The 13,193-nt window shown below is 43.1% G+C and overlaps 1 protein-coding gene and 1 pseudogene across 1 annotated transcript; one reads left to right on the top strand and one right to left on the bottom strand.

Annotated features, from left to right (window-relative positions):
• The window catches only part of LOC113023103 (NLR family CARD domain-containing protein 3-like), a 37,022-nt pseudogene extending 24,597 nt beyond the window's left edge, over positions 1-12,425 (top strand).
• Positions 154-1,481, bottom strand: LOC113023104 (histone H1-like). The gene has a single exon (XM_026169199.1). It carries the CDS (start codon positions 1,001-1,003, stop codon positions 500-502), a length of 504 nt encoding a protein of 167 aa, XP_026024984.1. The 5' UTR covers positions 1,004-1,481; the 3' UTR covers positions 154-499.
• Positions 12,426-13,193: the final 768 nt, after the last annotated feature.

The following is a 13,193-nucleotide window of genomic DNA, read 5'->3' on the forward strand; positions in this document are numbered from 1 at the left end:
ACTATTTTAACACTGATGAAAGATAACAAGCTAATTTTCATTGCATGGGTGTTTGTGCCTTTCCTACACATTTCTCTGCTATTATTTAATCATTTCTTAACTAATGTGCTATGAGTCCTCATGAGTCATTTTGTGTTTGGAATTGTTAGTAGGGTTAATGCATGTTCTGCTTGTGTGTGTGTGATTTTGTATATGTTTCTATTTTCGCAATGTTTCAGACTCCGTCTCAATTTTCCAACTTAAGCAGTCAGTTTTCTTTTCCCCAGGTTTGCTAACCCAAATTTTGATTTCCCACATTAAATAACAGCATTCCTCTGTGTTCTCACCTAGTCTTCTCACTCTGTCGTCCTCTCACTCTTTTGTCCTCTCCCACATTAACAGTCCACAGCCGGCAGTTCTCCTTCAGCTTTGTCCTGTGTTCCACTGTCTCTTCTTGCCATTTTACTCCACAGGTGGCAAATGTCAAACTCCAACTGTTCAGTTCTCCTCAACGTTTTCTTCACATGCACAGTGAAGTCACAGCCACTCTCACTATTGTCCTCTGATGCGGTTGACTTCGTGCTAGTGGCTGAAATGCTGCTGCTGCTGCCTTCCTGGGCGACTTCTTAGCAGCTGCTGCCGGTTTCTTGGCTTTGGCCGCGGCGGGCGTCTTAGCTTTGGTCTCAGTAACCCTATTCATCTTGAAGGATCCGGAGGCCCCGGTGCCCTTGGTCTGCACCAGAGTGCCCTTCGCCACCAGACTCTTGATGGCGGTCTTGACACGGGCCTTGTTCTTGTCCACATCGTAGCCTCCGGCAGCCAGAGCCTTCTTGAGAGCGGCCACGGACAGGCCGTTGCGCTCCTTGGAAGCGGCCACGGCTTTCACAATCAGCTCGCCCACGCTGAGGCTGACCTTCTTGGGCTTGGAAGTCATCGTCTTCTTCTTCTTGGCCTGAACCTCGGCGCAGGGCGTGTTTATGATGGAGCCTTTCCCACCACAGCGCTGGCACGTTGAACGCATCATGAAGGGTCCATTTCTTTCATGTGGCTTGCCCGAGTCACTCAGTCCTTTTTGAGCATTTCAACATGCTGCCGCCGCAGAACCTGGCCTCAGATCCAGCAAGCTTAGCGCGCTGATCTCCAAAAAAGTCCCGAAAGCCAGAAAGACGTCAAATAAGTGTCTCGTGCTGAGAACTCAAAAAACTCTTCTTCACGCCGCCATCTTGCTCGCCCTTCCGTGGAATTCATCCAATCAGACAGGAAGATGGGTTTGCTTTCTTCTTCTGCTGCTGTTTATCCACATTGCTGCTGCTTTGCTGGGACTTTTTTGCTCAGGACTTGATGCTGTCTCTTTATCATGTTATTGCTTTGGAGCTGCATTCCTTGTCTTCAGGGAGGGGTGAGAGCTTGCTTGCTTGTGAGGTTGAGAGACACATACACATTGCGCTTTAAATAAGTCAGCCAGAAACTTGGCCTGCATGTTTCCAATGATGTTAAACTATAACTTTCTTCCGACTGCTGCATGTGGAAAATTGATTCAGGTCTGCTTTTCACCTGAAAGTGACAAACTAAAACATGTTCATTATCATCATCACTGTTTAATCAACACACATCTCTCTCTCTCTCTCTGTCTGTGTTTGTGTGAACAATCCTTTCTTAAAAGCAGAAAATGACATTGTAGTTGTTTTTCGGCTGATCAACACAAAACCTTTTTCCTATGATTATTTCTCTTCGTCTACAATGTAATTTGTCTCTTTTTCACTCTTTTTTTTTTCTTCACAATAGCTGGTGGTCTGCAAAATCACTGCTCTCACTCACAATCAGAGGCAATTACTTTTGCACAGTGCACAAAAACACTGTGATGTCAGACACATTCACACTCACTTTTTCATCTGCATAAATAAATCATATGGCTGGAGATAAGTGCCATGGTGATCCATAGGCATGATCACACATTTATTTAATTATTTTCAACCCAACAAAACAAATAAACAAAAACATGATGCTGATGTTATGAACACTCTACACACAAGTCAAGATGCAGGAAAACTGCTCACGGAAACGCTGCACACTCCCTGTTTCCCCCTCTTTGAGTAGTTCCCAGACAGCTCTTGATCTGATAACGTGTAGCTTGCTCATCAGCTCAGAAAAAAAACTGCAACGCAACATCACACAGTAGTTGCATGCTCTGCCCACAGCGGCAAAGTCTTACACTTTCATATTCAACACAGCTCCTCCATCATGTACTTTTAGATGTTTCATACAGGGTTGAGCATATTAGTTGTTTTCACAGGTGTGCTGTATATCTCAACAATGGTTCATAATAAGACGACAGTCTTTCACACAGGTCAAGTGCCTCTATGCACTTCATTAGTTTAAATATTTACCTATATCACTTCACCTCACATGTCATCGTACTGAATTTAAGCAACCACAAGTTTAATGTAGGTTACTTTTAACAACTATCCACCTCAATTACGTCTATGGTCTGGCACACAGGCTGAAGAGTTAACGTTTTGTGTCAGCAAGGGGTGGGGGGACAGCCACCCACCAGAGCATAGCTGCTGATGTGGGCTGGCCTTCTCCACACGCTCTTCAAGGCTGGTGTGTTTTCTGAAAACTTCTTAACATCTTAATCTCTTCCATTTATAAGCCTGCGATTAACCGCACGGCTCAGGTCCGCGTGAAACCCGCGTGACCGCGCTCGCGTGAACCCGCGCAGCTGTGGAGCCGTCGCTCTCTCTCTTTTTTACATAAATACTTTGTGCTGCCAGGAGCAAAGTCCAGCACAAACGTCTGTCTCCCTCCGACTCACTCTTGGTTGCATAGAAACCCATGATAACAACAACAGTCGGTGTCACAGACCACATGTTCTGCTCCGCACACACCCACACAACAACAACAACGACGACGACGACAACAAAAACAACACAAAATAGGCCTACTGTCCAGCACAATCTGGACCCCGCGGAACTTCTCAACACCCCACTGAGCGGTGGAGAACTCACTACAGTACCCCACACAGCGGTCTGTATTTCGCCCCACTAAGACGGCGAACCAAAAAAAGTTCGAACTGCGCAACTCTGCGACTTAATGCTTCTGTACAAAAAACCCCACTGAGCGGCTTTGTACATCGCCCCACTTAGACCGCGAATTTTAGCCCCACTGAGCGGCCACAGACAACGCCCCACTGAGCGGCGAAGACGTAATTTTAGCCCCACTAAGCGGCCACGGACAACGCCCCACTGAGCGGCGAAGACGTACAGTTATAGAGTTGGACTCTAAACTTACTCGGTGTTGCTTAGCGTGTAATATCAGCCTCGAATCCCGCCAATCGCCATTCATCGAGGAGAAAAGACATACAGCGAATCCACAGGAACTTCCTGGCTGACGTCAGTCTTTCAGCGTGCCTCTCCTCCCCTCGGTGAATGCGATTCCAGGGCTCCGGCATCGAAGGACCAATTAATGTTAGGTTTGTAGCATAAACCTATTCGCTGGAACGTTAAGACAATATAATTACACTGCAAGCAAGACGCAAGTAGGCAAACTTCTTCATGGTACTCGTGCACGGGAGAGAACCAGACAAACGCCGTTCCTTCGCTTGACCCCAGTAGCTCTCGTCCGTCCTCCCATACACTGTCCTTTTATTGAGGTTACATGAATATGCATAGGTTCATTAACATACGACGTCTACATACAAACAAAGAGTACCTTGCCTCTGTGTGTGTGTGTGTGTGTGTGTGTGTGTGTGTGTGTGTGTGTGTGTGTTGCTGATCAAAGGGTCAAACATCCTTGGTCAGGAAGAGGGTAGACTAGACCCCCCCCGGTGAGGAAGTCCAGCAGTTCATCTAAACAGAAAAGCACTTAGACTAAAACAGACGTAGCTAGGTTAATCCTACCATAAAACAATAAGAGAAGGTATGACCTCTCTCATGCTCCCAGGATGTAGGTGTGGAATGCACACCAAGCCTCTGTAGCCTGTTAAAGATCACACAACTTATCACTACACAATTGATTATACACCTCTAAGCATCTATGGTTAAATATTTCTAAGCATAAATAACAATCAACAATACAAACTCTAACAGAGGAGATCCAACAGTCCCTGAGATCAGGGGCCCGTTCTTCGTACGTCGCTTACTACATCCAAGATCAAATGACACATCCAAGATCAAATCATCGCGCTAACCGTGAGCTCGCTAATCCGGTTCCCCGAACACACCTGCTGTTGACGATTACTACAGCTGGACGCAGGAATGTGACATCACTGGGTGTCGTAAAAGGGGCTACGCATCGATAGTAGAAACATTGATCGGCAACCCGCTGATTGGTCGGCGAAAATGTCCAAGGGGCGTGCTCGGTATTTTCCGGCAGCAGAGCAAGAACTCTTGATTGAGGGATTTCAGGAGTTTCAGAGTTTAATTAAAACGCAAGAGAACACTGCAAAGGCTGCAAAAGCAAGGAGAGAGGGCTGGCAGAAAGTCGCTGACAAATCAAACTCGTAGGTAATTTAATAATAATAATAATAATGGATTGGATTTATATAGCGCTTTCCAAGGCACCCAAAGCGCTTTACGATACCACTATTCATTAACTCCCACATTCACACACTGGTGGAGGCAGCTACGGTTGTAGCCAGGCTGCCATATCGTGCCATCGGCCCCTCTGGCCAACACCAGTAGGCGGTAGGGTAGATCTATCATATGACACTATATTGTCCAATATCATATGGCATTATATTATATTATAATATGTTATATTATATCCCCTTTCACATTAGAGCCACAACAGGACCCACAAGAACATGGGAACAAGTAAAAGTGGAATACAGGAGTATTCTACAGAATGGTAATATTTATCTCTTAGATTGCTTTGCGTCTCTTGGCAAGGTAATACTGGCCTGTAATACTCTGTTAGTTTGTTCATAACAGCAACCAAGAAAAGGGCAGAGGAAAAAAAGACAGGTGGTGGTCCTGCACCCCCTCGTCAACAAGTTGGTTAAGTAAATAATACCCTCACGGGAAAATCGATATCTCTCTATGAGCACACTGTCGCGCTGAGCTAAAGGATCCTGTCTGTCCCGCAATATACGCTGAATTCTGAGGACTCTCCTTATCAATCTTGCACCTTCCGCAATGGGTTGGTCGCGTATACGGACAGGACATGGCTGCGACAGGCTTCCCAAATCCACCTTCGCTTTTATAGCCGTGGTCTCTCATCTTGATTACACGAAGTAATTTACAATTACTACTCTGAAATATGAATTACATCTGAAATAATCACATACATGTAATAGAATGTTAATAGTACATTTCCCTTTTTTAGGAAATGACCTGTATGTATCTGTGTGACATCAATAAAAGGATCAAGTGCTGCATTATCTTTAGTTGCATTGATAATATTTATTTATGGTGAAACAGTGGAAAAATATCGCTGTTGCTTTCGTATAAATGAAGCGGACATACCTGCGTGGCCGCGATCTAATCCTGTTTACATAAAGTAAACCTGCTCCCGAGCAGGTTTACGCTTACGGCTCTGTTGCTATGACAGCAAGTCCCGGATGAGCTTCGGGGAACCGACTGATCCAGGATCACGCGAAATCGTCAACAATCTAATCCGGCTAACCTACTTAGCGAGGTACGAAGAACGGGCCCCTGGACGTCTTTCTACAGGTAAACTGTCTCCTGCTCAGTGGTCAGCTCTGACCTTCATCTTACTGTCATCAGAAGAAGATCTGGATGTGTTTGACCTGACGAAATACTCTGCTTCAGAGGAGGCTCTTCTGAGGCTGCTGCCAGTGGTCAAAGCCTCCACCAAAGCTCTGTGAGTACATTTGTACTCATGTTTATTTTTAAAATTTAAACGTGGTCATAGATTTCTTCCATGACAGATCCATGTCCTAAAACCATGAGCCAGCGTAGTTGTATAGTATAAAAGAAAAAAGGAGAACTTTTGACCACAATATTGTAACTTGAATGAACTTTTGATACAGCCTTTAAACATAAAATTTATGAACAGAATCGGTGACAAAGGGCAGCCCTGGTGGAGCCCATCACCCACCGGACTTATTACTATCCAACTTATTGCCGGCTATGCCAACCAAGCTCTTGCAATGGTTGTAAAAGGATCGAATGGCCCGTAGCAATGGCCATAAAATGTTTCTCAGTTTTATTATTTTCAGTCACATCTGTTTTTGATTATTAACTGAATATTTTAAAATTCAGGCTTTTTATGTTATACAAAACATCATATTTTCTTATGATGTCTTGTATTGATTCTGAAGGAATAGTTTTCATCAGTATCGCAGATACCAGCCTGAATTTTACTTTGTATTGGATCAGAAAGGAAATCAGTGGCATCACACATCACTTACAGCAACTTCAGTACCACTCCATTTTAATAAACTGGGGGGAGGTGCACCAAGATTCAGTATGAGATAAAGAATTATTTTTAACTGTAAGGTTGGAGAAATGGAAATTGTTGGAAATTGGAAGAACAGGTCATCTTAAAAATCACTGCCTTGTAGTTTTATTCAGGCCCCTTCAATCTGTGATCGCTGTTGATTTGCATTGTAAATGCTGCTATTACAAACGTCACAAATATTAGTGTATGTGTGTGTTATTGGGTAATAAACCAAAGGAACAGAATCTACCAGCACCTCACTGATTTCTGCTTAAAAACAACAAAAAAAGTAATAAAGCTCTGATTTGTTTGGTTGATCTTCTCTCCCTTCCCGCTTGATTTCAGACTGAGTGGTTGTAACTTGTCAGACAGAAGCTGTGAAGCTTTGTCCTCAGACCTGAGCTCCCAGTCCTCCCGTCTGACAGAGCTGGATCTGGGTAACAACAACCTGCAGGATTCAGGAGTGAAGCTTCTGTCTGCTGGGATGAAGACTCAATACTGCAAACTGGAAACGCTGAGGTCAGATCAAGCAATATCGATTTTTTTTTTCATCAACATCATTTAATCAATTTCATTTGGAAAAAATTAACATTGTGTGTATGTTTTTTTTTTTTTTTTTAATGAATCCATGCAAGTCACAGTAAACTGCCACATTTGACTTTTGTAACATGAGGCAATAAGGATTCCAGCATGTCCTGGAAACATACATGCCAACCCTCCCGATTTTTCCGGGAGAATCCTGAATTTCAGTGCCCCTCCCGAAAATCTCCCGGAGCCACCATTCTCCTGGAATTCTCCTGATTTTCCACCAGGAAAACAAAATAGAAAAACCATATCCCAGAATTCATAGCGTGGCCCAGCCAATTCCAGTTTCCAACAATGGCTGCAGCTACTTAGTTTTAATATTGCTCTTATTACTCTTTCTGGGTCACAAAATAAACTTTTAACATATTTTCAGGCGAGAATGTCGCTGGGTAAACTTCAAATATCTGAGCCGGTGAGAACAGCAAACCCCCGCGGACTTTTGCTACTCAGGTTAAACATGATGTATAAGTCACTTAGATAACTTAAAAATGTTATTGTTTGGCTTTTTTCACTGTTTTATGTGTTTGAGTAAATTGGTTTGGCTGAGATTAAAGTTATTAGATTAGATTAAATAAAACTTTATTAATCCCTCAGGAGAATTCCTCTGGGGTTTTCACACACCTGAATAAATGTCAAATAGAAAACTGACAGAAGTGTGAGATGGTCGAGAATTTACGCCAACGTCCGGTTATATTTTAGATAGCAAGGAGCAGACGGCTGAGTGCCAGTCCACCGAGAGAGCTCGTGACGTAATTCTGCTCGTCCAATTTCACAGTCACTCACTTCCAGCCTACCCGGCTTTCCGAGAACACGGCCCACTTAGACCGCGAAGGCTGGGTCCTCAGGTGGATGCAGCCTGTGAATTTGGACACCCCCGCTGTTTCCGGCCAGACAATATTAACGGTGACATTTAGCTTTTTTTTTTTTTCTTTTCGATAAATAAACACTGTAAAATTCAAGTTTTTTGTATTGTGTAGTGTTGTAGTGTTGAAATATTGTAAATGTAGTAGCTCCTCATGGCACCATGAATATACTTTAACACAAGTGTTTCATATCTTCTTGTCATCATTTTTTCAGACTGAGGGGTTGTAACCTGTCAGACAGAAGCTGTGAAGCTCTGTCCTCAGTCCTGAGCTCCCAGTCCTCCCTTCTGACAGAGCTGGATCTGGGTAACAACAACCTGCAGGATTCAGGAGTGAAGCTTCTGTCTGCTGGGATGCAGAGTCAATACTGCAAACTGGAAACGCTGAGGTCAGATCAAGCAATATCGATTATTTTTTTTATCAATTAACATCATTTAATCAATTTCATTTGGAAAAAATTAACATTGTGTATATGGTTTTTTTTTAAATGAATCCATGCAAGTCACAGTAAACTACCACATTTGTCTTTTGTAACATGAGGCAACAAGGATTCCACCGTGTCATGAAACAGTGTTGAAATATTGTAAATTTAGTAGCTCCTCATGGCACCATGAATATACTTTAACACAAGTGTTTCATATCTTCTTGTCATCATTTTTTCAGACTGAGTGGTTGTAACCTGTCAGACAGAAGCTGTGAAACGCTGTCCTCAGTGGTGAGCTCCCAGTCCTCCCGTCTGACAGAGTTGGACCTGGTTAACAACAACTTGCAGGATTCAGGACTAAAGCTTCTGTCTGCTGGAATGAAGAGTCAATGCTGCAAATTGGAAACGCTGAGGTCAGATCAAGCAATATCAATTTTTTTTTCATCAATTAACATCATTTAATCAATTTCATTTGGAAAAAATTAACATTGTGTGTATGTTTTTTTTTTTAATGAATCCATGCAAGTCACAGTAAACTCCCACATTTGACTTTTGTAACGTGAGGCAATAAGGATTCCAGCATGTTCTGAAACAGTGTTGAAATATTGTAAATGTAGTAGCTCCTCATGGCACCATGAATATACTTTAACACAAGTGTTTCATGTCTTCTTGTCATCATTCTTTCAGACTGAGTGGCTGTAACCTGTCAGACAGAAGCTGTGAAGCTCTGTCCTCAGTCCTGAGCTCCCAGTCCTCCAGTCTGACAGAGTTGGACCTGGGTAACAACAACCTGCAGGATTCAGGAGTGAAGCTTCTGTTTTCTGCAGTGGAAAGTCCAAAGTGTACACTTGGAATTCTCAGGTCAGGATTCAGTCTTTTCTGATGATGATTTTAAAACCTGAGTCAGGTCGATAAATGGCTTACTCATTTACAACAGACATGATTTGTTAAATCACCTTATATATGTGTGCTTAAGTTCTGTGCTGCTCTGATTTATTGCCCATGCTGTCTTTCAGTTCAGCTTTGTCGAGTCTCTGGTAGGATTTCTTTTACATGACCTGTGTAAAAACAAAACAGTAAACACATTAAGCTGAAGTAAGATGCACAATTTGAAAAATGGGGCACAAAAAATGTTGCTGCTTTCTGGAAAGTGAGTCTAAGAAGACCCAATGGAGAAAATGAAGAGAAAACTCAATGATTAAGAAGAAGAAAAATGGCAGAGGCAGTTTCTCTTGGACTACCTGCAGATGGGACGAGACTCTAGAAACAGGGACGATTGGAGAAAATGTAAAGAGGCCATATGATAAACCAGGAGATGAATACACTGGTATTCTGGGGATAGTGGAAGTGAGAGGGAGAGATGCCAGTAAATGATTTCCAGGATAAATTTCAGAGAATCAGAGCTAAGAAACCAAAGCAAGTGGGGAACTACAAACATGTGGACAGACTCATAATTAGCCCAAAGACACATTAAAGCAATCATTATAGGTTTAGAAACAGGGATGGATATGGAGGAGCTTAGCATGAATTTGCATTGAGGGAAAAATAGCAACGAGCATCAGAGGAAACAGTTAGGAAAACTAAAAGGATGTCTTGGCAGGAATACTGCAGTAAATTCAAACTCCTTCATTAAATGCAGCTGGTTGAGTTGAAAACAATGGAGAATGATTGTGTTAAACTGTTTATTCTCTATAGAAACGGAGCAGAAGGAGTGCATGCAGAGCTGGACGTGGGCTGAATATACATGCGTGTATCTGTGTTGTCTGTGAGCAGAGAAAACAAAGCACTTTTGATTCTCCCACAATGAAATATAAATGTAGTTTACATAACACCTGTTAAACAGTTACAATAATAATGATGCTGTTAGCTTCAACAACAACTCCTCTCGACACACATTAACAGGCCATGCAATAAACTAATATCCACAAAGGTCCTGACAGGTAATAAACCTGTTATTACTTACAGTGGCTTCATAAACGCACTGATGGAAATGTCCAGTGTATCATAAGCCAGCCAGTCCTGTTACTGCAATTCACTTCTTCACCAGAAAGTGTCACCATCAGGTTTCAACAGCAGTTTCCAGTATTAATAGTGTTAATGAGCTACAGGTAGTATGGATGGGAAAATGTAGAGTTGCTGGGCAAACAACCTGATCAAATCCACAGTGGGAATAATTGAAGTGATGACGGCAGATGTGAGAGAACAAAAATGAATCATATTGAAATGTTAAATCAGGAAAATCCTGGAGAGGAGGATAGTTCTAATGTAATGTTTGAATTCAAAGCAGCTCTTAAATGCGTGAAATGACTTCACCTGGGGAGGATCAGGTGTGTTACATCATGATGAAGCAGTTAGAGGAGGCTCTGCTGCTCTTCTATAATAGAATATATCAGGAAGCTGGAAAGAACTGTGAAAGCAGGGAAAGACCCCACTACGACCACAGGTTACAGGCCTACAGCTCTAACACCTCATCCAGGGAAAGTCATGGAAAGACTGACAGTGGACAGACTGATGTATGTGATGCAAAGAAGGCAGCTGTTTGCAGCTTCTCAGCAGGGGGAGGAACACCATGGAGCCAGCAGTCAGTCAGAGTCAGAGATAAGGAAAGCTCAGTGCATTAGGAGATGAGGTGTGGTTTGTATTAGCCAGCTTAAATGATGGAAATGAAGGAGCTGTTCCTGGTTAATATTCTGTTTGCTAACAGTACCACAGACCCAGGCCTAATCTGTCATCTGTTAACACGTCCAACATCTCCTCATTTATTGGTGGATAATCCACTAACATGTTGTAATGCACAAGTTCATGTGATGTCTGTGTGCTGATAACATCCAGTCTGTTCTGTGTGGAAATAAAATAATGAAACCAGACGAGGTCGTTTCTGGAGAAGTTGTGGTGGGATTGTTGCTCCTGCCGGACTCGGTCTGTGGCTCGCTGCTGCTGATGCAAAGTTGGAGGTAAACAGGTCGGCTAAAAAAGCTGAAGGGAGATGGCTCGTAAACAAGTGACCGCCACTTTATTAGGTCACAGGTGAACTGTACCTGAGACAGTGGCCACTGTGTACCTAATAAAGTGTCAGCCACGTTAAATGTGTTTCCAAGAGGAGAAAACCAGCTGGCAGCAAAGGCAGGGAGGTGTCCTTTCCACCTAAACAGGAGATATAAAGATGATGAAGGCCACAGTTTGTATTTCATTCAGTACAGTGATGTACTGATCTAGGATCAGTCCAATCATCGGCAGTTTGATCCACGTATGGATTGAAGTGTGTTTGTGAAAATGTTGGACGGTTCCTTTATCAGTGTGTAACAGTGTGTGTGTGAGAGCCATGTAATGTCCATGTGTGCATGCTGACTGTGCTGCTCTGACCCCCCTCCTCCTTTCAGGGTGGAGCCTGCTGGAGTCCGATGGTTGAGACCAGGTCTGAGGAAGTGTAAGTGTGTTTTTAATGGGATTCATGAAAACAAAGCAGCACACATTCAACCATCTTCATCATGTCAGGAGTCATCATCAAAGTGTCAATCAATGAACAGATGATGGATCAATAACTGCAGCTGGATTGTGTTTGTTCTCTCCATCAGATTCCTGTCAACTCACAATCGACACAAACACAGTGAACACAAAGCTCCAACTGTCTGACAACAACAGGAAGGTGACACATGTGTGGGAGGTTCAGTCATATCCTGATCATCCAGACAGATTTGATGTTCGTCCTCAGCTGCTGTGTAGAAATGGTCTGACTGGTCGCTGTTACTGGGAGGTCGAGTGGAGAGGAGACGTTTTTATATCAGTGAGTTACAGAAGCATCAGAAGGAAAGGAGACAGTTATGACTGTTTGTTTGGATACAATGATCAGTCCTGGAGTCTGTACTGTGATTATAATGGTCCTCAGTCTGTCTGGCACAATAAGATATAAACATCCATCTCCTCCTCCTCCTCCTCCTCCTCCTCCTCTGTCTCTAACAGAGCAGCAGTGTATGTGGACTGTCCTGCTGGCACTCTGTCCTTCTACAGAGTCTCCTCTGACACTCTGATCCACCTCCACACCTTCAACACCACATTCACTCAAACTCTTTATCCTGGGTTTACAGTCTGGACTCCTGGTTCCTCAGTGTCCCTGTGCTGAGTGGAGTGTAAAGAGTGTCTCCTGTTACAGAAACACTCTGACTGTTGAACAGATAGTTCAGTCTGTACATGTCTGTCTCTTTCACTCACAAACACGTTTTCAGATTCATGGATTCAATCAGTTGATGTTTGAAACTCTTCTAAATGATTCCTTGTAAACTTCTTCAGTCACAAACAAACAGGAAGTGATGTCACATGTGTTCCTGTCCACACAGCAGAATGAGTCTATTGCTGACAGTGATGTACAAACAGAGTGAGCATTTCTGAGGCCCAAAATAAACTGAGTAGTTCACTGAATGAACAATGGACTGTGAGCTCAGTTCCTTCATCATTAGTATGGATTATATATGTATATGTATTATATTAGTATCATATATATCAGGTGCTGCTGCTTTCAGTCATTGTGCAAATGTGCTGTTTGTAAGCTTGTAAAGCTGCAGTCAGCTGAGACTGAAGAAGTCACCTGATCAGCGAGCAAACGTTTCTGAAAACGTCCAGATGAACAGAATCAACCTTTTGGGATTAGCCAGCAATGCAGCATCATTGTTGTTCAGCTTCAGAGGTTTGCAGGAATGAACTGATGACCAGAAACAGCTGCAAAGTCCAAGAAAATACCAGCTGGAGTTCAGCTGCATTTGAAGAAGTCAAAGAAAACTATGTTAGAGGATCTATCACAGCAGCTGAAGCCAAAGTCCAACACTGGATACCAGCTGAGCCTGTGCTGAGTGTAGTGTTACAGGAAAAGGGCAGAAACACTGGTAGCTCCCAGTGATGCTGACTGGGGCACAGAGCTGAATGATGCAGCATCAGGACACTGTTTC

This window comes from Astatotilapia calliptera, chromosome 5 (assembly GCF_900246225.1).
Source record: "Astatotilapia calliptera chromosome 5, fAstCal1.2, whole genome shotgun sequence".
NCBI classification, from domain to species: Eukaryota; Metazoa; Chordata; class Actinopteri; order Cichliformes; family Cichlidae; genus Astatotilapia; species Astatotilapia calliptera.

Bases quoted from the DNA above. Each gene is read 5' to 3' on its own strand.
- LOC113023104 (XM_026169199.1), bottom strand. From the start codon at position 1,003: ATGATGCGTTCAACGTGCCAGCGCTGTGGTGGGAAAGGCTCCATCATA.